Consider the following 26557-nt stretch of genomic DNA (forward strand, 5'->3'; position numbering starts at 1 on the left):
GTAACCGTAAACCTCCTTTCGGTGGAGTAACCGTTCTCAAACCTCCTTTCGGTGGAGTAACCGTAAACCTCCTTTCGGTGGAGTAACCGTTCTCAAACCTCCTTTCGGTGGAGTAACCGTAAACCTCCTTTCGGTGGAGTAACCGTAAACCTCCTTTCGGTGGAGTAACCGTAAACCTCCTTTCGGTGGAGTAACCGCAACCTCCTTTCGGTGGAGTAACCGTAACCTCCTTTCGGTGGAGTAACCGCAACCTCCTTTCGGTGGAGTAACCGCAAACCTCCTTTCGGTGGAGTAACCGTTCTCAAACCTCCTTTCGGTGGAGTAACCGTAACCCTCCTTTCGGTGGAGTAACCGTTCCTTACCTGTTATCTGAGGTCACTGGTTGGGTCTGGATCCCGTCAATCGTCTCAGGGAAGAAGGAGGTTGGACATTTAAGGCACCGGCCCGGCCACGAATTCACGTCCCGGGACTTTGACAGGATCGGCTGATGACCCTGGCTGTCGACAGACTTCGGCGTGTCTTCCCCTTCCTCTTTTCCGTTGACGATGTCTTGGGATCCGGCTCGAAGGACCAATTAATGTGGGTTTTTTTAACCATAAAGATAAAGCCCCGTTAGTTCAATTATCAGACCCACACTCCAATGACCACAGATGACAGACTCAAGCTCTTGATTTTACTTGCTGCAAGGAGAATGTTGAGCTGTGCCTCTGCAAAACACTCTGGCTCACCATTCTCCAGACAGTCCTTTTTATTGAAGCAAGTGGTTATCCCACACAGAATGAGGAACAGTTTGTCCAGTCCCTTATCAGTCTGAGATGACCCTGAGCCATGTGTGGTGGTGTGTGAGGTATGTGGGGAGACACAAAACAAACCTAGTTTTGTGCCTGCACATTAAACCTGTTGACCTCTTGTCCTCAGGGTGAACGGTATAGAATAAGTAAAACAACAATGTATTACTCTTCTGTTAGCTACAGTAATTACATTCATACATTCTTTAATGCAAATTGAAAACACATGCTCTAAACTCTAACAGTTTCTTTCCTTTTTTCCCTGTGAAATGTTATTTTTGGGGAGTTTTTCCTGATTCGATGTGAGGTCAAAGGTCAGGGATGTCGTATGTGTACAGATTGTAAAGCCCTCTGAGTCAAATTTGTAATGTGATTTTGGGCTATACAAAATAAACTGAATTGGTGCCCCCTGTTGGAGATGCGTGGCATTACAACTGCTTTTCTCTTGTTTCTGCCTTTTGCCAATGTGGAAACATTTGTGTTTTCCTGCTGCTGTGGGTTGACAAACTGCCGCATGGCAATATTTCATCCCGATCTTCATGTTAAGAAGATAAGAGACTCCTTTTCCTTTTCCCTGTGAGCCCCATTGTGTTTCCCGGGAGGAGCCTCCTGGGGCCCATTCCACGTCATGAGATGGGCATCCTGCTGCTTTTTGAAAACCACACTTTAAATGGGCAAACATGTGCACAATTTAAACAGGATGGAAACAAATACCTAGTGGATACTGTTTATTCATACAACCGTGGACTGTGCATTAGTTTTTTGGATGAATTATATATAAAATACCCACACACACCATTCTGTAGAAAGCAATCTGGGCAATGCACATTACATATGAATTAATTGAGTAAACATTTGTTAATAAAAAGAACTGGTAATGACACCAAACCATTCAAATGTAGCATCAATGCCTCTCAGCATTGTAAATGAAGCCATAATACACATTTTAAAAAGTGTGAACACTGATTTTGTTGTTGTTTCAATCATATTTTCTCCCATAATATATTGAATGCAAATGAAAAAGTACGTAAAAACAGACAGCGTATTGCTCAAAATACTGCATCTTAAATGCTGACATTGATCATTTGCCCCCTCAAAAGATATCCAAGTTCATCAGGGTTTTTGAGGTAGAAAGGAATGTAATCGTTGAGATGATACAGTGAGAAGCAAGGACCCTCTGTATTTGTATGTATCAATAAAAGTTCTAGATTACAGAAGTTAAGAGAACCCAGACCGGTGTACTGACTCTGTTGAATATGTTTAGCATTGTTTAACATCAGTGGGCCTTCATGGCCTCAGTATGTTCTTCCTTTCTGGGGTAGTAGTGTAAGAACTGAATACATGCATGATACATGAAACCGTAACACTGATCACTGTGCGGGCAGGTAGACTTTGATCTTGTCCAACAGGGCCGTGGGGTCCTGGAGGAGAGCTGGGAGGCCGTTCCTGTTGACGTAGCCAGCCAAGCCCACGGCAGCAGCCGCCACAACCAGGAGCCACTTCAACGACCTCTCGGGTTTGGGGTCATGGCAGGGTCGGGTCTGCATGGGTCGAGCCACTCTCTCCCACTGCGTGAAGATGGCCTGCCGGGCTCCGGCCCACTTCCCCGGTCCTCTGAGACGGTACTGGTACGGCGTGCAGGGGCCGAACATCAAATTCAGTCCCAGCCGGGGGTCGGTCAGCAGCAGCCTGGGCAGGCTGGGTCGAACTCCCACCAGCTCCGCGATCTCATCCATGTAGGAGATGTAGTCCACCTGGATGGTGTGTCTCTGACTGGAGACGTACCTGCAGACGAGACCACGGGGTGCATTTCAACAACGGGTGCCTTTCAGGTCCAAAATGGACAGACGTGAAGTTAAGAAAATCCACAATTCTATACCTTTTGGCCATCGTCTCCTGCTTGCACTGGACGTCTTCTAGCATGGAAGCAGCTGAGGGAAGCTTGATGCAGCCTGTTTATAATGAGCACTCACGGTGAGGGAATTCCTACATTCGACGTATTTGTGGAGAAGAAGCAGTCGGTAAGAGCAGCTCACCTTTAAAGACTCGCGTGGCCCACCTGGCCTGCATCTCAGAGATGGGCATAATGGCCCCCAGCGGCTGCACCAGGCCAATGATAGCCAGAGTGGGGCGGTCCAACTCCGGAGGAAACACGTACTTGTAGAGAGACGCTTTGTTCTCGGACACCGAGACCACATGCGAGGCCAGGAATGGAAAGGAGAACCTGTAGCCTGTGGCAAACACCTGCAGGACAGGGGACTCCTCTCAGTCACACACTGCAGGCCGACCATGCTGCTGTATATCACCTGTGTGTGTGTGTGTGAGAACACACACTTTGAATATTTAAACCCACCACCAGGTCGACGTCTTCCACGACGCTCCCGTCATCAAACTCCACACTGGACCCCTGAAACCTGCGGATGTTGGGCTTCACCTGAACCGTCCCCGACAGGATGCGGTTGGGGAGCTCGTCGTTCACCGTGGGATGTTGGCTGAACATCCTGAACGTTCACAATCACACCGGTTACTCATGAGACAACAATTTGATCAATATTGCAAGCAATCACTTTATACGAATACTGCAATGAAGCACTTCTATGTGTGGGGGATAACCACGCGGAATTGAGTTAAATTAAGGAATACAACAGTTTTTTGTATTAGCTAACGGTTAAATCGGCTAATTCGGCCCCATTACAAACGTACCGAATTAGCCGTTAGCAGTCTTCATTTGCAATGAATCCACGGATGTGCAGACGGCTGCCACCGGACTGCTCTGATACCAAAGAGAACTTAAAAAACGGGACAAAGTTCCCGGAGCGACGGTCTTTCCCCTACAATTTCTAGGACTCATTTCTTGCACACCATGCACGAAGTACTCAAAATGTGTCGCTCAACATACCTTCTGTGTGGATAATCAGCAGATTCGCTATACTGTAATGTTTCGCCGCAAAAATCAGATGCAACTTGCGTACTATTGGTTTCACACTGAAGTCTCAGACATATGGAAAAGAGTCTCACGTCTTGTTTTTAGGGCACTAGATTGCATGTGAGGGTGGAAGTTTTACTTTATATATATATATATATATATATATATATATATATATATATATATATATATATATAAATAAATATATATTTATATATAAATATAATAATACAATTGTGGAAAAAAGCAGATGGAAACACAGTACCTGTGCTTTGGCTTAAGATTGTACAGAGCGTGATCAAATCTTTGGTTGAGCTGGCTCTCTACGAGACCACAGAAAAGATTATGGGGAAGGATGCTCTTCAGAGAGTCCACCAGCCGGTTGAATTCCATATCCAATGGCAACCCGTAGTTCCCGACCCGGTTCAGAATCCAGGCTCCTCTCCGAGTGCTCAGATAAAGCTGGAAGCAAAATAAAAGACAGACACGGCCATTGTGGCGGTTAGAGGGAAATCATTTGGTCGCCGGCTGCACGGCGGATGCATTCGACACGTTGCATCGGTCACGCGACTCCTCACCGACCTGCTTGGTGACTCTGCTCAGCTCCACCGCGATGTCCCCTCCAGAGTTCCCGATCCCAATCACGACGGCCTTTTTGTGCCTCCACTCGTCGGCGGTCTTGTAGTCTCGGCTGTGGAAGAACTTTCCCGTGAACGAGTCGATTCCTCGGAGGAGAAGACGTCATTCTACTTTAGGTTAAAAAGGATTTTATTTAAATGTAATCTGCACTTGAAGTAGACTTTGTAGCTTTGCCCTTAGAATATAATCAAGGTTGAGTACATTATGCTGCACCTACTCCATTTGGGTGCTGCTGCCTTCTGTTCACACAGTATTACATCATCACCATGCACAGGGTTGCCACTAGAGGCTAGTTCAAAAGGTTATAGCCCACTAGTTGGTACCTGGGAAGTCGTGCAGCGGCAGGTTGGGGTGGCAGTGATGTCCAATGCAGATCATCACGGCGTCAAAAATGTGTTTCTCCTTTTCGCCGTCCTTGTTCTCCGTCTCGACGTCCCACTGGCCGGAGCGAGAGAAGTCCGACCTCTGCTTCACCTGCAAGACTTTGGTCTGAAACGGCAGAGAGGCACGATCGACTTTTATTTTAACGTGTTGCACTAAAACAATATTTTTTACATTCAAAGCTACGGTGAGAAAAAATAAAAACTCTAGAAAGGCCGAGACTGAAGCGTCCTCACGTTGAAGCGGATGTGCCGGGTGAGCTGGAAGCGGTCAGCGAACATCCGAAAGTAGTCCACGATGAGGGAGTTGTGCATGTAGTTGGGGTAGTGTGCAGGGATGGGAAAGTCACTGAAACACATCATCTCCTTGGAGGTGTTGATGATGACAGATTGGTAGATGCTGGCCCTGTCCGCCTCTGGGTTCTCCTGCAATAACAGACCCAGAAACACACATTCAAACCCTTCGCTCTCTGAATGTACTTCACGCGTTAAAGAAAGTCCGAGACGCACCTTAAACTTCCACAGGCCTCCGATGTCGTCGCTGCTCTCGAAGCAGACGGGCTGCAGCCCCTCATCCAGACAGGTCTTGATGGAGGCCAGCCCGGAGCTGCCGCCTCCGATCACGGCCACGCGGCGGGTCATCCTTCAGCTCTGCTGTGGAGGAGCTTCAACCAGATGAGGCTGAAAAAGGTTTCACCTGTGAAACAAGAAGATGCATTCATGTACACTGAACGTGTTGAAAATTGCAGTTATTATACCGTGTACATTTATGATAATGTAATGTCTGTGGCTTAACAGGTGAGTCTATAGACTGTGATGAATACGGGTACAGACACGCAGTCTGGGTACCTTGAATGATGTTAATCATCAAAGGACATTATTTTAAAAGATCACACCTTTTTTAAATTAGATTATTTACTTTATTCATCCTCAGGGGGAGATTTCTTGCAGAAAAACATGTTTTACAAATATACAATACAATACAATATTACATTTAAGAATTTAAATAAATAAAAAAACTGAATTTAAATAATAAAGGAAGTGAAAATGTAAAAAATAAAATAAAAATGAAAGTGCATAGGTTTATTGACGATCAATTTGAAGAGGATTTGGCCCGAGGTGATTTATTATAAAGTCTAATAATACTAATAATTAATATTATTATTCTGTAGTTAATTTAAAGCTAGCTTGCTTCAGTTATTTAACATAAATGACATGCTATTTTTAAATCAGGATTATTATTCTGTTTATTATAGTAATTATTTTCTCTGTATTATTATTATTATCACACTGCTAGAGCAGCCTCTCTCTCCTCTGTCCTTATCCTTCTAGACCTTTCCGCTGCTTTTGACACAGTGAACCACCAGATCCTTATTTCCTCCCTCCAGGATCTGGGTATCTCAGGCACCGCGCTCTCCCTCTTCTCATCCTACCTCACCGACCGCTCTTACCGGGTAACCTGGAGAGGATCTGTGTCTGAGCCTTGTCCTCTGACTACTGGGGTCCCTCAGGGTTCAGTCCTTGGTCCTCTTCTCTTCTCTCTGTACACCAACTCTCTCGGCTCTGTCATTCGCTCGCATGGCTTCACCTACCACAGCTATGCTGACGACACCCAACTGATCCTCTCGTTTCCCCAATCTAAAACACAGGTAGCAGCACGAATCTCTCAGTGGATGTCTGACTGACATCTCTCAGTGGATGTCTGACTGACATCTCTCAGTGGATGTCTGACCGACATCTCTCAGTGGATGTCTGACCGACATCAGTGGATGTCTGACTGACATCTCTCAGTGGATGTCTAACTTGTAACAGTTCAGCTCCACACCTTCTTTCTGTTAATAGTTGTTTTCTTTATCTGTTTGTCTATTAACTCTCTTGTCATTTCAGACCCGGTCATTCACACCTGATCATCCTTCATTCCCTTCACCTGGTTCTCACGCCCATCTCACCTGCAACCCATTCCCTCGTTAGTCACTCACTACTTAGGTTCCCTCACTTGCACTTGTCCTCTGCCAGATTGCCTTGTGTTTTGAGACCAAGTTCTCCAGTGTGTATTGGTCATGTCTTGTCCTGAAAATATTCTGTTCAGTAAAGGACTATTTCTTACTACCTCCGTTTCGTCCATTGTGCTTGGGTCCCTGGTCTTCGATCCGTGACATTACAATCTGGCCAGTCATGGACCGAGCACCCCCTTCTGCAGCAAGCAGGTTCGAGAGGATCGAGGATGCCCTCCAGCAGCACGAGGCGCAGATGGTCCGCTTCGCCGCGGAGACGCGGCAGTCCACAGCAGCCCAGGAGCGGGCTATGGAGGCGAGGACCACCCAGATGCTTCAATTGACAACTGCTCTGACCCAGCTTGTAGCCTCTGCGCCGTCTCCTGTCTCTCCGCCTCCTGCCTCTCTGCCGCCTGCTCCAACGCACGAGCCTCGTGTGGGAACCCCGGAGCGCTACGCGGGAGAACCCGAGGGCTGCAACCCATTCATTACGAACTGCTCCATTCTGTTCTCTCTGCAGTCCCACACCTTCGCCACAGAGGAGGCTAAGGTGGCCTTCACCGTCAACCACCTGACTGGCAGAGCGCGACTTTGGGGTACTGCTGAATGGGAGAGACGTACGCCAGCTTGTTCTTCTTTCCTGCTGTTTTCTGCGGAGCTTCGCAAGGTGTTCGGGGCGGTCTCCAAGGGTCCAGATCCAAGCGGGGGACTAGCGGAACTGCGCCAGGGGGACCGGACAGTTGTGGATTATGCCCTAGAGTTTCGCACAAGGGCACGCCTTAGCGACTGGAACGAGGCAGCCCAGTGTGAGGTGTTTTTGACGGGACTAGCGGATTATGTTAAGGATGAACTGATCTCTTTTGATTTGTCTGCCAACTTGGATGGCTTGGTAGAATTGACTTCCCGAGTGGACAGACGCATCCAGGCAAGGCGACAGGAGCGACGCAAGGTGGAGACAGATCGTCGTGTTTTCACCCAGCGTCGAACTTCTCCAGCAGCCACCAGCTTCACCTTGGGGTCCCAACCAGGGGAGGTTGAACCCATGGAAGTAGGGTGCACCAGTCTCACCCGGGAGGAGCGGGAGCGTCGTCGGCAGGGAGGTCTTTGCCTGTACTGCGGCCGGGCTGGCCACTTCATATCCCGTTGTCCAGTAAAAGGGCGTGGCTCACCCGTAGCAGGGGAGATACTGGTGAGCCGAACCACAAGACTCTCTCCCCACCAGAGACCCCTTTTCCACGCTCAGCTGCTGCTCGCGAATGGATCACAGACCCTCGCTACATTCATTGACTCTGGCGCTGACGACAACTTCATTGATGAGGACCTAGTCCGTCAGCTGGGTATCGAGCAGGTACAGCTGCCTTGTCCTGTTCCAGCCAACGCTCTGGACGGCCACCTCTTAGGGACAGTGACTCACCAGACCACGCCAGTGCGCATGCTTCTGTCCGGTAACCACTATGAGACCATTAAGTTTCTTATCCTGCGGTCACCCCAGCATCCACTAATCCTGGGGCACCCCTGGCTCCGCCGCCATAACCCTCACATTGACTGGGCCACAGGGGCCATCCTGGGGTGGAGTGCATCCTGTCACCTGATCTGCCTGAAACAGGCTTCTGCACTTCAGCGGCCCGCTTGCCCCAGCTCTGCGTTGGACTTGTCAGGAGTGCCTACGGAATACCATGACTATCGGGAGGTGTTCAGTAAGGTCAGGGCCTCATCTCTGCCTCCACATCGGTCCTACGACTGTGCCATTAACCTGCAACCAGGCACTACCCCACCCAGGGGCCGCCTGTATTCCTTATCTGCACCTGAGAGAGAGAGGCCATGGAGACGTACATCGGTTCCTCTCTAGCTGCTGGGATCATCCGTCCCTCTTCTTCACCTGCCGGTGCGGGGTTCTTCTTTGTTGGGAAGAAGGACAAGTCACTTAGGCCTTGCATTGACTACAGGGGCCTCAATGACATCACGATCAAGAACCGCTACCCACTCCCACTCATCTCTTCTGCCTTTGAGTTGCTCCGGGGGGCAACCATCTTCACAAAGCTAGACCTGCGTAACGCCTACCACTTGGTCCGTATCCGAGAGGGGGATGAGTGGAAGACAGCTTTTAACACCCCCACTGGGCATTATGAATACCTTGTTATGCCCTTCGGTCTGACCAATGCCCCAGCCGTCTTCCAGGCCCTGGTGAATGATGTGCTGAGAGACATGTTAAACAAGCAGTTGTTCGTCTACCTAGACGACATTCTTATTTTCTCGAAGTCCCGAGAGGAGCACATTCACCATGTCCAGGCCGTCCTTCAACGTCTCCTGAGGAATTCTCTGTTCGTTAAGGCCGAGAAGTGTGAATTCCACGCCTCTTCTGTCCCCTTCCTGGGTTACATCGTTGGACAGGGGATCATGTGCCTTCTTTTCTAGGCGGCTCTCACCTGCTGAGAGGAACTACGATGTTGGTAACCGAGAGCTGCTTGCCGTTAAGCTGGCCCTTGAGGAGTGGCGCCACTGGCTGGAGGGGACCAGTCTGCCATTTTTGTGTTGGACTGATCACAAGAACCTTGAATATATGCAGTCCGCCAAGAGACTGAACTCTCGGTAGGCCAGATGGTCTCTGTTTTTTACCCGGTTTAACTTTTCCCTCTGTTACAGGCCCGGTACTCATAACGTCAAGCCGGACGCCCTGTCCCGCCAGTTTGTGGACAAGGGGGATTCCACCCCTTGCAATGACAATATCCTTCCTGCCCCCATCTTGGTTGCTGCTATCACCTGGGAGATAGAGGAAAGAGTCAAGGCTGCCCTGGAGTCCCAGCCCGGCCCGAGTTCCTGTCCCCCTGACCGCCTGTTCGTTCCCCAGACCCTGAGGTCTGAGGTCCTCCAGTGGGCCCATAGCTCCAGACTCACTTGCCATCCTGGGAGCCAGCGTACTAGGGATGCTTTACAGCAGAGGTTCTGGTGGGCGACTCTGGAGAAGGACACCCGGGAATTCGTCAACGCCTGTCCTGTCTGCAACCAGCACAAACCATCCCATCAGGCTCCCGCTGGTTTCCTGCAACCACTGTCGGTGCCCCATAGGCCCTGGTCGCACATCTCCCTGGACTTTGTTACCGGCCTCCCACTGTCCAACAAGCACACCACCATCCTAACAGTGGTCGATCGGTTCAGCAAGATGGCCCACTTTGTGCCCTTGCCCAAGCTCCCCTCGGCCAAGGAGACTGCGGAGTTGGTTCTGCATCATGTCTTCCGGCTTCACGGCCTACCCACGGACATAGTCTCTGACCGGGGTCCTCAGTTCACGTCCGTATTCTGGAGGGAGTTCTGTACACTAATCGGGGCCACAGCCAGCCTGTCATCTGGATTCCACCCCCAATCTAACGGCCAGACTGAGCGCAAGAACCAGGAGATGGAGACCGCTCTACGGTGTTTGGTCTCCGAGACTCCAGCATCCTGGTCCCAGCAGCTCCTGTGGGTGGAGTATGCCCACAACACCCTGACCAGCTCTGCCACTGGAATGTCCCCGTTTCAGTGTGCCTACGGGTTTCAACCCCCATTGTTTTCTGCCCTGGAGAAGGAGGTTTCCTGCCCCTCGGTCCAGGCCTTCGTCCGCCGCTGCCACCATACCTGGGCCAAGGCCAGGGTTGCACTCCTCAGCTCGGCCAACCGTTACTCCGCAGCAGCCAACCGGCGCCGCTCCAAGGCCCCCATCTACCAGGTTGGCCAGAAGGTGTGGCTATCGACCAGGGACCTACCCTTGCGAGTGGAGGCGAAGAAGTTGGCACCCAGGTTCATCGGACCATTCGAGATCCTGAAGGTAATCAAACCTGCAGCGGTGAGGCTCAAACTGCCCCGGACCATGCGGGTCTATCCCTCGTTCCACGTCTCCAGAATAAAGCCAGTTCGGGAGAGTCCACTGGCCCCTGCTGTACAGCCTCCGCCGCCACCGCGGTTCATCGAGGGAGGTCTTACCTACACGGTGCGCCGCCTGCTTCGTTCCCGCCGTCGTGGAAGAGGGTTACAATACCTGGTTGACTGGGAGGGCTACGGTCCAGAGGAGAGATGCTGGGTCCCGGCCCGACACATCCTGGATGCCCCTCTCATAAGAGAGTTTCACCGCAGCCACCCTGATCAGCCCGCTAAGGGCTCTGGGCCCAAGGGGGCTACCGAGCCAGACGCTGTTTCCTCTCTCCCATTGGCAGCAGCAGACATCGGGGAGGATGAGGAGCCATCTTCTGATCTGGAGAACTCACCTGCCGATGAGGAGAGGGGGCGGAGATGTCTGAGGAGTATTAGTCCTCCCCCAGATCCCCTCTGCCCACCCGGTGTGGCAATTGTTTTGGGACGTCGGGAGCCGTCCCTTAGAGGGGGGATTCTGTAACAGTTCAGCTCCACACCTTCTTTCTGTTAATAGTTGTTTTCTTTATCTGTTTGTCTATTAACTCTCTTGTCATTTCAGACCCGGTCATTCAAACCTGATCATCCTTCATTCCCTTCACCTGGTTCTCACGCCCATCTCACCTGCAACCCATTCCCTCGTTAGTCACTGGCAGGTCTACCTGCTAATGCCATTCGACCTCTACAGCTCATCCAGAATGCAGCTAATCGACTGGTCTTCAACCTCCCGAAATTTACCCACAATCCTCAGCTCCTCCGTGACCTTCACTGGTTACCAGGACATGGTCTAACCTCACATTCAGGACATGGTCTAACCTCACACCCAGGACATGGTCTAACCTCACACCCAGGACATGGTCTAACCTCACATCCAGGACATGGTCTAACCTCACACCCAGGACATGGTCTAACCTCACATCCAGGACATGGTCTAACCTCACACCCAGGACATGGTCTAACCTCACATCCAGGACATGGTCTAACCTCACACCCAGGACACGGTCTAACCTCACACCCAGGACACGGTCTAACCTCACATCCAGGACACGGTCTAACCTCACACCCAGGACACGGTCTAACCTCACACCCAGGACATGGTCTAACCTCACACCAGGACATGGTTTAACCTCACATCCAGGACATGGTCTAACCTCACACCCAGGACATGGTCTAACCTCACACCAGGACATGGTTTAACCTCACACCCAGGACATGGTCTAACCTCACATCCAGGACATGGTCTAACCTCACATCCCAGCTCGTTCACTTCGCTCGGCTTCTGCCAATCAGCTTGTAGCTCCTTCACTTCGAGCTAAACACTCAACACAATCACGACTGTTTGCTGTGCTGTCTCCTCATTGGTGGAACGAGCTCCCCATTGACATCAGGACAGGAAGTCTCAACACCTTCCGTCGCAAACTAAAAACAAATCTTTTTCGACTATACCTTGAATAGGGAAGGTCCGCGTAGCAGGAGGCCCTAGTGGTTGCCTGTTACGAATGCCTTTACAACTATTATTTAAAACTTATAAAGCCAGTTTAAAATACTTTTTTTTATTGTGTAGCTTTATATGAGAGAGACAACTTTGAGGGATATCTTAATGTTATAACGTAATGCAATATTATTTATTTATTACATTATTCGGCCCAGATTCGGCAGCCGATAAACCGGTTGCCATGTCTCAGACAGAATCTGCCCATGTCCGTAACAGCTACACCTGGGCCCGCAGCCGTTTCTGAAACGTCATAGTACTGTGGAAATCTTATCCCAATACTACAAATGACTGCCTTCTTTCAGTAAAGATTACTTGAATAAATGATCTACTATAAGTTAATATGTATCTCAGGTTTTAACCTCACACCGTACTAAATGTGAGCTGCTGGACGCTTTTTTAACCATGAACAATATGTTGATCGAGGCTCATCTCATGAGGTGATCTTTGGGTTCACGGACCTCTTGAAGCTATTCTAATAATGTAAAGAGTCCTCTTCATGGAGGAGGAAGCTTCCAATGTCAATGTGACTTTACATCTGGAGGAAAAGTTTGAACTGCGAGGGTTCAATCCCTACTAATTATAATATAATGTAATATATATATATATATATTTATTTATATGTATATATATGTGTATATATATATATTTATATTTTTATATATATATAAAATCATATTATAATTAGCAGGGATATAACATTATATATTTATTTATATGTATATATATAAATATATATATACACATATATATGTGTGTATATATATATAAATATATATATACACATATATGTGTATATATATATTTATATTTTTATATATATATAAAATCATATTATAATTAGCAGGGATATAACATTATATATTTATTTATATGTATATATATATAAATATATATATTTACACATATATATGTGTATATATATATTCAGATTTTTATATATATATAAAATCATATTATAATTAGCAGGGATGTAACATTATATATTTATTTATATGTATATATATATATATGTATATATATATATATATATATATATATATATATATATACATGTATATATACATGTATAGAATCATATTATAATTAGTAGGGATATAAAATACATATATAAAACCATAATATAATTAGGAAGGATTACACCATGGCACTTAAAACTGTGTCTACAGATGTAAAGTCACATTGACAACCAACACAAGCAACATATAAACTGTAATTTGTTTGTTAATGTGACAATAAATACAACATGAAGTCCAGTGTGTGGAAATGAGCTAGAAGCTAAATGTGAAACACAACTCGTCTCCTTTTATGACATTCGTGTTTCTGTACATGGCAGCTGACACATAAACGTCATAAACTGTGTCCACGGAAAATATATCTCTTGGTTGGTTGGTTGGTTACTTTATTAGTACCGTAGGTAGACTTGGTTTGCAGTAGAAAACAGTAGAAAACGAGGCATCCATCTGGACATACATTACAACCAACACATACAAATTATTGCAAAGAACAACTTATAATATTTAAATAAAATATGCATAATAAAATATCCAAACAAGAGAAAGACAAAGTAAAACCTCGCTGGGTCCAAGGCATCAAATCCAATAGAGAAAAAACTGTAAACTCTGCGTCACCACGAGCTTTCAAAACATCTGTTTCAAGCCAACAACTAACTGACACCTGTGTGCATTAAAAACTAAACCAACAAAATACAATTATTCCATTCTTTCCATGAAATCTTGCAAATCACTTACCGGCCGAGATGCAAAGACAGAAATCTCGCTGCTGCAAAGGTTCAGAGTCATATGAGGAAAAAACCTTTAGCACATAATTATGACCCCGTCTGCGTTTTATAACCCTTTCACAGTGTATTAAGGTCACCTGAAGGTTAACTGTGACACGTGGGTTCTGGAAATGTATTGAACAATAATCTAGTGACGTTTGATTTGTGTTAACTTTAAAGTAAAATGTATGTGTGTCAGAGAGAGAGATAGCAAGACCTGCAGCCTTGTAATTAAGGAAATACAATTTCTAAAACTTTCCACAAAATGTATCAAAGATTTAAAATAAACTGAATTGATATGAGCCACGGAAAATATATTTCTGGACTTAAAAAGTATAATTAAGATCAAAGTTCTGACAAATTGCACGGATAAAAGATAATTATAATTTTATCCGATAATATAAATGCTTACTTATTGTTATAATGTTATGCTTATGTCAGGGTACTGAAATTTGTGTCTGGGAATGTGCGTCTGTCTGCTTCTCGGTAATAGATGAGGTAGATTGATAATTATATGACTGTAGACCTATGTGATTAATAAAATAGGTAGAATATAAATCTTTAGCTCAAGAGGTAGGTTAAAATAGGTTTTTAAAAAAAAGAAAAAGAATGAGGTGGTAGGAAGAAGTGATTACATGAAATACTGAGCGAAATCAACTCATGAGTGTTGAACCTTTACTGCAGGGACACCATTGACTCCACCGTGTGGCCAAGATTAGGTATTACAACGACGAGATTAGTATACACCTGTTCCACAGGTTGACACACACTTTACCAACCAAACTGATGCTGACATACACCATCAAAACACACAGATGGGGAATAATAATAATACTAGTAATGAATAGGTGGTGAAAATAAGAATAAGAATAAAATACTGATAAGGGAGAATAAAAGATTTTTAAGCTAAAATCAGGGTACACGCTCATACATCATCAGAACAGTAACTGAAGGCACAATAATCATACATTCTCAGTTTGAACGTTTTAATTGTTCCTTTTAATTTTTAATTATTATTATAATTAATTAATTAATAGTTTTTTTTAATGATTATTGTTTTAATTTTTTAAAATTTAAAATTTCTTAATTAATTTTATTCTTTAACATTTTTACTTAGCATTTTTCTAAATAAGGAAAAAGAACGAAATACATTTTTAAAGAAAATTGCAATCACTTTTAATTAAACCAGATTGCTCCATGAGACAAAAACAAAAAAAAATCACTTTGTTAGAACAATGCAAATAAAGTGCAAATAGCTTATTGTGGCTGCAATTAACCTGTTTTAGACTGGATATCTTTACAAGATAATAACAATAAAGTGCAACCTGTGAAAAACGAAATAAAACAAGTTAAAATATTTGTCAATAAAGAGTTTTACACTAAATATCTTAACAAAACAATATAGGTTTTGTATGCACTCAGTGACACCTCAGCCCCACACATCACAAGTGTTGGTCCAGAGTGGGGGCGGAGCAAAGAACATGGGTCCAATGGTGGAAGCAGGGATTGAGGCTACGGACTGGGTGCCCACACAGAATTTAAAACATGCATTACTCCCCATCTGAGAACATGTACAGAAGTGCACACACAGCGGAGGTCCAGTTAGTCCCAGAGACACACATGCTTGGACATGGTAGAAAACACTGACCATGGGGACGCTGACAACATGCTAGGCTTATTTCCAGACATCTTGTCGTATCTTTCGAGCGGCAGTGATGTTGAAGAACGAGGATGAAGGAATCTCAGCGGACACTGTTCTTTCTGTTATAATAGAGTTTATTACAGAGAGGAATCACAGGTCAGGACGAGCGTCTAGATCGCTCGGAGAAGCTTCTCAGCCAAATGGAAGATCTGACTTGAGACGTCACGGCAGCTCAGTTATCCATCCATCCATTATCACCCGCTTATCCGGGGTCGGGTCGCGGTGGCAGCAGGTTCAGCAGGCCGACCCAGGCTTCCCTCTCACCCGCAACACTTTCCAGCTCATTCTGGGGGATCCCGAGGCGTTCCAAGGCCAGCTGGGAGATATAATCCCTCCAGCGTGTCCTCGGTCTTCCCCGGGGCCTCCTACAAGTTGGACGTGCCCGGAAAACCTCTAATGGGAGGCGTCCAGGAGGCATCCTGACTAGATGAACGAACCACCTCAGCTGACTCCTTTCGACACGAAGGAGCAGCGACTCGACTCCAAGCTCCCCCCTGATGTCCGAGCTCCTTACCGTATCTCTAAGGCTGAGCCCGGCCACCCTACGGAGGAAGCTCATTTCGGCCGCTTGTATCCCAGATCTTGTTTTTTCGGTCACGACCCAGAGTTCGTGACCATAGGTGAGGGTTGGAACGTAGACCGACCAGTAAATGGAGAGCTTTGCCTTCCGGCTCAGCTCCCTCTTCACCAAGACGGACCGGTACAGCGCCTGTTTTACTGCTGCAGCCGCACCGATCCGCCTGTCGATCTCCCGCTCCACCTTACCCTCACTCGTGAACAAGACCCCGAGATACTTGAACTCCTTCGCTTGGGGTAGGCAGTTTGCCCCCACCTGGAGGGAGCAATCCGCCGGTTTCCGGCAGAGCACCATGGCCTCAGATTTGGAGGTGCTAACTCTCATCCCTGCCGCTTCGCACTCGGCTGCAAAACGCCCCAGTGAATGCTGGAGGTCACGGTCCGAGGAGGCAAACAGGACCACATCGTCCGCAAACAGCAGAGAGGCGATCCCGAGACTCCCGAACCGGATCCTCTCCGCCCCCTGGCTGCGCCTAGATATCCTGTCCGTGAAGGTCACGAACAGGACCGGTGATAAAGGGCAGCCCTGGCGGAGGCCAACACCGGGAACGTGTCTGACTTACTACCGAGGAGACGAACACAGCTCCTACTGCAGGCGTACAGAGACCGGATGGCCCGTGCCAACGGGTCCGGCACCCCATACTCCCGCAGCACCCCCCACAAAAAACCCTGAGGGACCCGGTCGAAAGCCTTCTCCAGGTCTACAAAGCACATGTAAACTGGTTCGGCAAACTCCCAGGACCCCTCCAGTAATCTTGCGAGGGTAAAGAGCTGGTCCACTGTTCCACGACCGGGACGGAATCCGCACTGTTCGTCCTGAATCTGAGGTTCGACAAGCGGTCGGAGCCTCCTCTCCAGCACCCTGGCATAAGCTTTTCCCGGGAGGCTGAGCAGTGTGATACCACGATAGTTCGAGCACACTCTCCGGTCCCCCTTCTTGAAGATGGGAACCACCACCCCGGTCTGCCAGTCCATGGGCACTGTTCCCGACACCCATGACACTGAAAAGGCGTGTCAACCAAGACAGCCCAACAATGTCCACCGCTTTCAGCATCTCAGGGCGGATCTCATCCACCCCTGGCGCCTTGCCACCAAGGCCCGAAAGGCCTCCTTCTTCAGTTTGACGGCTTCCCTCACCCCCGGTGTCCACCACCGGGTTCTCGGGTTGCCGCCACGACCCGAGTGTCCAAGACATACGGCCGCAGATCAGATGATACGATTACAAAGTCGATCATTGATCTCCGGCCTAAGGTGTTCTGGTACCAGGTACACTTATGAGCCACCTTATGTTCGAACATGGTGTTCGTTATGGACAAACTGTGGCTAGCACAGAAGTCCAGCAACAAAACACCATTCGGGTTCAGATCGGGCAAGCCGTTCCTCCCAATCACGCCCCGCCAGGTTTCTCTGTCATTGCCCACGTGAGCGTTGAAGTCTCCCAGGAGAACTATGGAGTCGGCAGGCGGCGCACTTTCCAGGACCCCTCCCACCGACTCCAAGAAGGCTGGATACTCCGAAATGCTGTTCGGTGCAAAAGCACAAACAACAGTCAGAGCCTTACTCCCCGCAACCCGTAGGCGTAGGGAGGTGACCCCCTCGTTCCCCGGGGAAAACTCCAAAACAGCGGCGCTCAGCCGGGGGCTCGTGAGGACTTCACCTCCGTTCAATTAGAATGCATCCACCAATGCGCGATGCTCCCTGCAGAACGTTTCTGCATCTCGTTTGTACGGAGTCAGTCCTTCACATGCTTTTCTACATTGTTCTTCTGTCCATGGACGGAAAACATTTACCCTTACTTCCTGATCTAGGGTGCCGTCTGCTTGCCCTGGCATTTGTAAACCGTAATGCGGATTTGCTACGGCGACCAAGGGAAACGCAGAGGCCTGTGCATGCATGTCATCTTTCAGTTGTTCTAAGTCGGGGTATAAAGGGGGAGTGAGAGACGGGTTCCTCCCTGCTGCAACCGAACGTGTTTCAACAGGACTACGCATACCTTGTATTATATTTTAGTTTGTCTGTTCTGCTTTATTTTGTATTTGTAATTTTCTATTCCTCTATTGTGTTCATTGCCTCATGTATTTTCTGAAATGTTTACTTGTATTGATGTTGTTTTTACCTTGCTTATATGTAGAGCACTTTGTAAACTCTGTTTTTAAAGGTGCTATATAAATAAATGTATTATTATTATTATTATTATTATTATACCACTCTCTCCCTTTTGTGCCATCCTCTCTACGTGTTTATCTATTGCTGCCTCACCTCTCTTTTTCCTCTCTGCTCTGGCTTTCTCCTCTTCTCTTGCGATCTCTCTCTCTTTCCTGTCTAGTTCTTCTCTCATTTCTCTCTCTCTGTCTCTCCTTGCTCTCCTTGCTGCTGCACTACCTGATGTTGACGCTCCTGTTTCATCGTCAGAATCTTCTGAAACTGCTGCTACCATTGTACTTTGCTTGTCCCTCTCTTGGCTTTCTGCTCTTTTCTTTGTCTGCTCACTCCATATTTTTGCCGTTCTCATCTGTTTGTCCAACCCTGTCTTTCCTGCCGCTGTAGCCCTACGTTTTTCCAATAACTCAATACAGCTTGCTTTTTCTAACCTTCCTGTGAAACCATGTTTCTTATGTCAGGTTTTACAATGGATCGTACTACCAGGACAATAATGCTTCATGTACTTCATGTCCCCCGTAGGGACCGGTTTGCTATCCCCATTCCCCATTATGCTTTACACTATGTGTTCTTACTTGACAACGTGTCTTTCAGAAGCTAAATCCTTATTCATCACTTGTGTACTTCAACAGACCACAGAGTTTGTGTTATCACCGTTAGGTTTCCACTCTGCGCGCTGATTCCACTGATGACAGTTATTCAACCACTTGCATTCGACATTCATTCACAATTGTATGACCTCCTCAGGGTGGAGTAACTGTTCTCAAACCTCCTTTCGGTGGAGTTACCGCAACCTCCTTTCGGTGGAGTAACCGTAAACCTCCTTTCGGTGGAGTAACCGCAACCTCCTTTCGGTGGAGTAACCGCAAACCTCCTTTCGGTGGAGTAACCGTTCTCAAACCTCCTTTCGGTGGAGTAACCGTAAACCTCCTTTCGGTGGAGTAACCGCAACCTCCTTTTGGTGGAGTAACCGCAAACCTCCTTTCGGTGGAGTAACCGTAAACCTCCTTTCGGTGGAGTAACCGTTCTCAAACCTCCTTTCGGTGGAGTAACCGCAACCTCCTTTCGGTGGAGTAACCGTAAACCTCCTTTCGGTGGAGTAACCGCAACCTCCTTTCGGTGGAGTAACCGCAAACCTCCTTTCGGTGGAGTAACCGTTCCTTACCTGTTATCTGAGGTCACTGGTTGGGTCTGGATCCCGTCAATCAGCTCAGGGAAGAAGGAGGTTGGACATTTAAGGCACCGGCCCGGCCACAAACTCACGTCCCGGGACTTTGACAGGATCGGCTGATGACCCTGGCTGTCGACAGACTTCGGCGTGTCTTCCCCTTCCTCTTTTCCGTTGACGATGTCTTGGGATCCGGCTCGAAGGACCAATTAATGTGTTTTTTTTTACCATAAAGATAAAGCCCCGCTAGTTCAATTATCAGACCCACACTCCAATGACCACAGATGACAGACTCGAGCTCTTGGTTTTACTTGCTGCAAGGAGAATGTTGAGCTGTGCCTCTGCAAAACACTCTGGCTCACCATTCTCCAGACAGTCCTTTTTATTGAAGCAAGTGGTTATCCCACACAGAATGAGGAAACAGTTTGTCCAGTCCCTTATCAGTCTGAGATGACCCTGAGCCATGTGTGGTGGTGTGTGAGGTATGTGGGGAGACACAAAACAAACCTAGTTTTGTGCCTGCACATTAAACCTGTTGACCTCTTGTCCTCAGGGTGAACGGTATAGAATAAGTAAAACAACAACAACGTATTACTCTTCTGTTAGCTACAGTAATTACATTCATACATTCTTTAATGCAAATTGAAAACACATGCTCTAAACTCTAACAGTTTCTTTCCTTTTTTCCCTGTGAAATGTTATTTTTGGGGAGTTTTTCCTGATTCGATGTGAGGTCAAAGGTCAGGGATGTCGTATGTGTACAGATTGTAAAGCCCTCTGAGTCAAATTTGTAATGTGATTTTGGGCTATACAAAATAAACTGAATTGGTGCCCCCTGTTGGAGATGCGTGGCATTACAACTGCTTTTCTCTTGTTTCTGCCTTTTGCCAATGTGGAAACATTTGTGTTTTCCTGCTGCTGTGGGTTGACAAACTGCCGCATGGCAATATTTCATCCCGATCTTCATGTTAAGAAGATAAGAGACTCCTTTTCCTTTTCCCTGTGAGCCCCATTGTGTTTCCCGGGAGGAGCCTCCTGGGGCCCATTCCACGTCATGAGATGGGCATCCTGCTGCTTTTTGAAAACCACACTTTAAATGGGCAAACATGTGCACAATTTAAACAGGATGGAAACAAATACCTAGTGGATACTGTTTATTCATACAACCGTGGACTGTGCATTAGTTTTTTGGATGAATTATATATAAAATACCCACACACACACCATTCTGTAGAAAGCAATCTGGGCAATGCACATTACATATGAATTAATTGAGTAAACATTTGTTAATAAAAAGAACTGGTAATGACACCAAACCATTCAAATGTAGCATCAATGCCTCTCAGCATTGTAAATGAAGCCATAATACACATTTTAAAAAGTGTGAACACTGATTTTGTTGTTGTTTCAATCATATTTTCTCCCATAATATATTGAATGCAAATGAAAAAGTACGTAAAAACAGACAGCGTATTGCTCAAAATACTGCATCTTAAATGCTGACATTGATCATTTGCCCCCTCAAAAGATATCCAAGTTCATCAGGGTTTTTGAGGTAGAAAGGAATGTAATCGTTGAGATGATACAGTGAGAAGCAAGGACCCTCTGTATTTGTATGTATCAATAAAAGTTCTAGATTACAGAAGTTAAGAGAACCCAGACCGGTGTACTGACTCTGTTGAATATGTTTAGCATTGTTTAACATCAGTGGGCCTTCATGGCCTCAGTATGTTCTTCCTTTCTGGGGTAGTAGTGTAAGAACTGAATACATGCATGATACATGAAACCGTAACACTGATCACTGTGCGGGCAGGTAGACTTTGATCTTGTCCAACAGGGCCGTGGGGTCCTGGAGGAGAGCTGGGAGGCCGTTCCTGTTGACGTAGCCAGCCAAGCCCACGGCAGCAGCCGCCACAACCAGGAGCCACTTCAACGACCTCTCGGGTTTGGGGTCATGGCAGGGTCGGGTCTGCATGGGTCGAGCCACTCTCTCCCACTGCGTGAAGATGGCCTGCCGGGCTCCGGCCCACTTCCCCGGTCCTCTGAGACGGTACTGGTACGGCGTGCAGGGGCCGAACATCAAATTCAGTCCCAGCCGGGGGTCGGTCAGCAGCAGCCTGGGCAGGCTGGGTCGAACTCCCACCAGCTCCGCGATCTCATCCATGTAGGAGATGTAGTCCACCTGGATGGTGTGTCTCTGACTGGAGACGTACCTGCAGACGAGACCACGGGGTGCATTTCAACAACGGGTGCCTTTCAGGTCCAAAATGGACAGACGTGAAGTTAAGAAAATCCACAATTCTATACCTTTTGGCCATCGTCTCCTGCTTGCACTGGACGTCTTCTAGCATGGAAGCAGCTGAGGGAAGCTTGATGCAGCCTGTTTATAATGAGCACTCACGGTGAGGGAATTCCTACATTCGACGTATTTGTGGAGAAGAAGCAGTCGGTAAGAGCAGCTCACCTTTAAAGACTCGCGTGGCCCACCTGGCCTGCATCTCAGAGATGGGCATAATGGCCCCCAGCGGCTGCACCAGGCCAATGATAGCCAGAGTGGGGCGGTCCAACTCCGGAGGAAACACGTACTTGTAGAGAGACGCTTTGTTCTCGGACACCGAGACCACATGCGAGGCCAGGAATGGAAAGGAGAACCTGTAGCCTGTGGCAAACACCTGCAGGACAGGGGACTCCTCTCAGTCACACACTGCAGGCCGACCATGCTGCTGTATATCACCTGTGTGTGTGTGTGTGAGAACACACACTTTGAATATTTAAACCCACCACCAGGTCGACGTCTTCCACGACGCTCCCGTCATCAAACTCCACACTGGACCCCTGAAACCTGCGGATGTTGGGCTTCACCTGAACCGTCCCCGACAGGATGCGGTTGGGGAGCTCGTCGTTCACCGTGGGATGTTGGCTGAACATCCTGAACGTTCACAATCACACCGGTGAGCAATACTGCAGAACAGAGTACGGGAAGTATGTCACCAAGCTCTGCGCCGCCGTACCTGTGCGCCGGCTTCAAGTTGTACAGACTGTGATCAAATCTCCGGCTGACCTTCCTCTCGGCCGCGCCGCAGCTCAATCCAAAGGGAAGGACGTGGCGCATAAATATAGCCATCCTGGTGTTGAGCATGTCTCGGGGAAGACCGTTGTCCGAGACTCGATTTAGGATCCAGGCCCCCCTCCGAGTGCTCAGGTACACCTGTCGATATATAGGACACACGTGTGAAGTAAAGCATCACGCCAGCGCCGCGTCAGGGGGTCGAAGTCTCACGCAACTCCTCACCGACCTGCTTGGTGACTCTGCTCAGCTCCACCGCGATGTCCCCTCCAGAGTTCCCGATCCCGATCACGACGGCCTTTTTGTGCCTCCACTCGTCGGCGGTCTTGTAGTCTCGGCTGTGGAAGAACTTTCCCGTGAACGAGTCGATTCCTCGGAGGAGAAGACGTCATTCTACTTTAGGTTAAAAAGGATTTTATTTAAATGTAATCTGCACTTGAAGTAGACTTTGTAGCTTTGCCCTTAGAATATAATCAAGGTTGAGTACATTATGCTGCACCTACTCCATTTGGGTGCTGCTGCCTTCTGTTCACACAGTATTACATCATCACCATGCACAGGGTTGCCACTAGAGGCTAGTTCAAAAGGTTATAGCCCACTAGTTGGTACCTGGGAAGTCGTGCAGCGGCAGGTTGGGGTGGCAGTGATGTCCAATGCAGATCATCACGGCGTCAAAAATGTGTTTCTCCTTTTCGCCGTCCTTGTTCTCCGTCTCGACGTCCCACTGGCCGGAGCGAGAGAAGTCCGACCTCTGCTTCACCTGCAAGACTTTGGTCTGAAACGGCAGAGAGGCACGATCGACTTTTATTTTAACGTGTTGCACTAAAACAATATTTTTTACATTCAAAGCTACGGTGAGAAAAAATAAAAACTCTAGAAAGGCCGAGACTGAAGCGTCCTCACGTTGAAGCGGATGTGCCGGGTGAGCTGGAAGCGGTCAGCGAACATCCGAAAGTAGTCCACGATGAGGGAGTTGTGCATGTAGTTGGGGTAGTGTGCAGGGATGGGAAAGTCACTGAAACACATCATCTCCTTGGAGGTGTTGATGATGACAGATTGGTAGATGCTGGCCCTGTCCGCCTCTGGGTTCTCCTGCAATAACAGACCCAGAAACACACATTCAAACCCTTCGCTCTCTGAATGTACTTCACGCGTTAAAGAAAGTCCGAGACGCACCTTAAACTTCCACAGGCCTCCGATGTCGTCGCTGCTCTCGAAGCAGACGGGCTGCAGCCCCTCATCCAGACAGGTCTTGATGGAGGCCAGCCCGGAGCTGCCGCCTCCGATCACGGCCACGCGGCGGGTCATCCTTCAGCTCCGAGGATCCCGGATGAGGCTGAAAAAAAGGGTTTAGTCTGTAAACGATGACGTGCATTCATGTAACTGCACACTACGGGACGTGGACCAAGAGGATTCAATTCATTTTACACAAAATCACACTATTTTAAGAGGGCTTTAAATTCTCTCCAGCGTAATAACAGAGTCAATCCATTTGACATGGATGATACGTATAATAATGAGAGAAGTAATAGCAGAATGGAATAGAATGAAGAGTGCTGACAATAACAGGGGCAGTGGATAAATATATATATATATATATATATATATATATATATATATATATTAATAATGACAAGAAAATGAGACTCAAAGCAGTAATAAATGTGACCTAGTTTTGCTATTACAGTATCATAAAACCCACAATACACTATAAAAATGTGAATACCAAATCAAATACACAATCTTTTACTGCAGCTGTCTGAAAAATAGAGGTTTTGGGGATGGAATAAATAAAAAAATAAAATGATGTATTCTAGTAATGCGTGTAGCCATTAAATGCAGCTTTTTCACTAATATTTAATTAAATGTGGGCTTTATTGCCATGAAAGTCCACCCCGAAAAAAACCCCACAACTTTGTCAAATAAACATTTAAACGTAAAGAAGCGGAGTCAGGGAGTGACGTCACGTGCATAAATACCGTCGCGGAAGACATAACAAACAAAGCGTGTATATTATAACTCTGTACGGACATTTCTTCCGTTACCGACATGTTCTATTCATAATCACAACGCGGTCTAGCCGACGTGCACTAACGTGATGCCCGGATTTCCGTGTTGCCTGAACGCGGCATAAAACCGACAACTAAACTTGTGTAGTTTCGTGGGACTTCCGGTCGGAACTACAACAACAACACGTGGTTTGCGTTGCTCACGTGCCGCTTTAAAGACTTCCAGCTCCGGTAAGACTCCGGTGAGACGTCTTCTTACCTTTTAGAGAGCAGGAGAAGCAAAGGACTGTTTGTCTCTCTCGTGCTGCACTTAGCTCTGTAGTGGGCGGAGTGAGAGTGAGACTGGGGGTGAGACTGGGGGTGAGACAGGGGGGGCGGTGCACATGTTTAAGTACCTCAAAGTGACCTTTGACCCGCCGCTCAAACTGGTGGATTACAATGTAATTATTAACCAGAGATAGAACAGAGAGACAGACGGATAGACAGACAGACAGACACACAGACAGACAGACAGACAGACAGACAGACAGACAGACAGACAGATAGACACACAGACAGACATACAGACAGACAGATAGACACACAGACAGACACACAGACAGACAGATAGACACACAGACAGACAGACAGACACACAGACAGACAGATAGACACACAGACAGACACACAGACAGACAGATAGACACACAGACAGACATACAGACAGACAGATAGACACACAGACAGACATACAGACAGACAGATAGACACACAGACAGACATACAGACAGACAGATAGACACACAGACAGACACACAGACAGACAGACAGACACACAGACAGACAGACAGACACACAGACAGACAGATAGACACACAGACAGACACACAGACAGACAGACAGACACACAGACAGACAGACACACAGATACACTGTGCATCTGAGCTGTGTGTCCACTGACTTCTGGGACTTCCTGTATCTTGCTGAGTATATTCTTTAAAGAGGTTTCTCTGCTATATTACTACTGTATCTGCTGTATTTAGTTATACTAGAATGCTAGTCTGTACTGTCTTTCTAATTTTAACATTTTGAGCTGCGATTTCTTGCTTTTTTACACAAGTGACCAAACCAGCTAGGATTTAAGTATTTGCTCTGTAATCCAAATCTACTATGGACTAAACTATATTCTACTTTCTACCTTGAGGTAAAACAGACCTTTGTCCTTAATCAGTTTGGCAAGAATTTCACATTCTAGCAAACTGAGACTTCACTGGTGGCAAGGATCCCCTGCCTGAGTGCCGACTCTTACCAGTATCGATCGACAAGTGGGCAATTCCTTCAACGGCCTGTGGGCGGGCTCATCACAGCTGTAACTAATTATCGCCAACTTAGGTGTATAACCAGGTTGGGGCTTGTAGCGTCAGGGAAGACTCCTCGTATGAAGACTCGGAGGATAAAGACCTAGGAGTCTTTCGTGGGAGTCAAGACTCGGAGGATAAAGACCTAGGAGTCTTTCGTGGGAGTCAAGACTCGGAGGATAAAGACCTAGGAGTCTTTCGTGGGAGTCAAGACTCGGAGGATAAAGACCTAGGAGTCTTTCGTGAGATACAAGACTCGGAGGATAAAGACCCAGGAGTCTTTCGTGGGATACAAGACTCGGAGGATAAAGACCCAGGAGTCTTTCGTGGGATACAAGACTCGGAGGATAAAGACCTAGGAGTCTTTCGTGGGAGTCAAGACTCGGAGGATAAAGACCTAGGAGTCTTTTGTGGGAGTCAAGACTCGGAGGATAAAGACCTGGGAGTCTTCGGTGGTGGCTGAGGACGGCTGAGTATAAACATTTCCCTGTGATAATGTGTTTTCTTTCCATACCTGTGTGCACATCTACTCGTAGATACTATAGACCGCGGACTCGGTCACACATGCACCAAAATCCCTCCACTCTTATTTATCCCACCCGCTCCACACAGACCCAGCACCTCGTCACAGGGGGCCTCTTGAAGTGTGTAGAAGAA

General features: G+C 47.3%; 2 protein-coding genes across 2 annotated transcripts; both read right to left on the minus strand.

The window, feature by feature from the left end:
- Positions 1-1503: 1503 nt before the first annotated feature.
- Positions 1504-23892, minus strand: LOC117729180 (dimethylaniline monooxygenase [N-oxide-forming] 5-like). The gene is made up of 10 exons (XM_034529996.1): positions 23864-23892; positions 5244-5376; positions 4971-5159; positions 4677-4842; positions 4297-4439; positions 3980-4176; positions 3142-3289; positions 2825-3032; positions 2668-2740; positions 1504-2573 (listed from the first exon to the last, which is right to left on the minus strand). The coding sequence occupies exons 2-10, from the start codon at positions 5373-5375 to the stop codon at positions 2159-2161; spliced, it is 1671 nt and encodes a 556-aa protein (XP_034385887.1). The 5' UTR covers position 5376; positions 23864-23892; the 3' UTR covers positions 1504-2158.
- On the minus strand, positions 20626-24910 carry LOC117729179 (dimethylaniline monooxygenase [N-oxide-forming] 5-like). Its single transcript, XM_034529995.1, has 10 exons — positions 24823-24910; positions 23731-23890; positions 23458-23646; positions 23164-23329; positions 22784-22926; positions 22499-22695; positions 22269-22416; positions 21952-22159; positions 21795-21867; positions 20626-21700 (listed from the first exon to the last, which is right to left on the minus strand). The coding sequence occupies exons 2-10, from the start codon at positions 23860-23862 to the stop codon at positions 21286-21288; spliced, it is 1671 nt and encodes a 556-aa protein (XP_034385886.1). The 5' UTR covers positions 23863-23890; positions 24823-24910; the 3' UTR covers positions 20626-21285.
- Positions 24911-26557: the final 1647 nt, after the last annotated feature.

This window comes from Cyclopterus lumpus, chromosome 4, assembly GCF_009769545.1.
Source record: "Cyclopterus lumpus isolate fCycLum1 chromosome 4, fCycLum1.pri, whole genome shotgun sequence".
Lineage (NCBI taxonomy): Eukaryota > Metazoa > Chordata > Actinopteri > Perciformes > Cyclopteridae > Cyclopterus > Cyclopterus lumpus.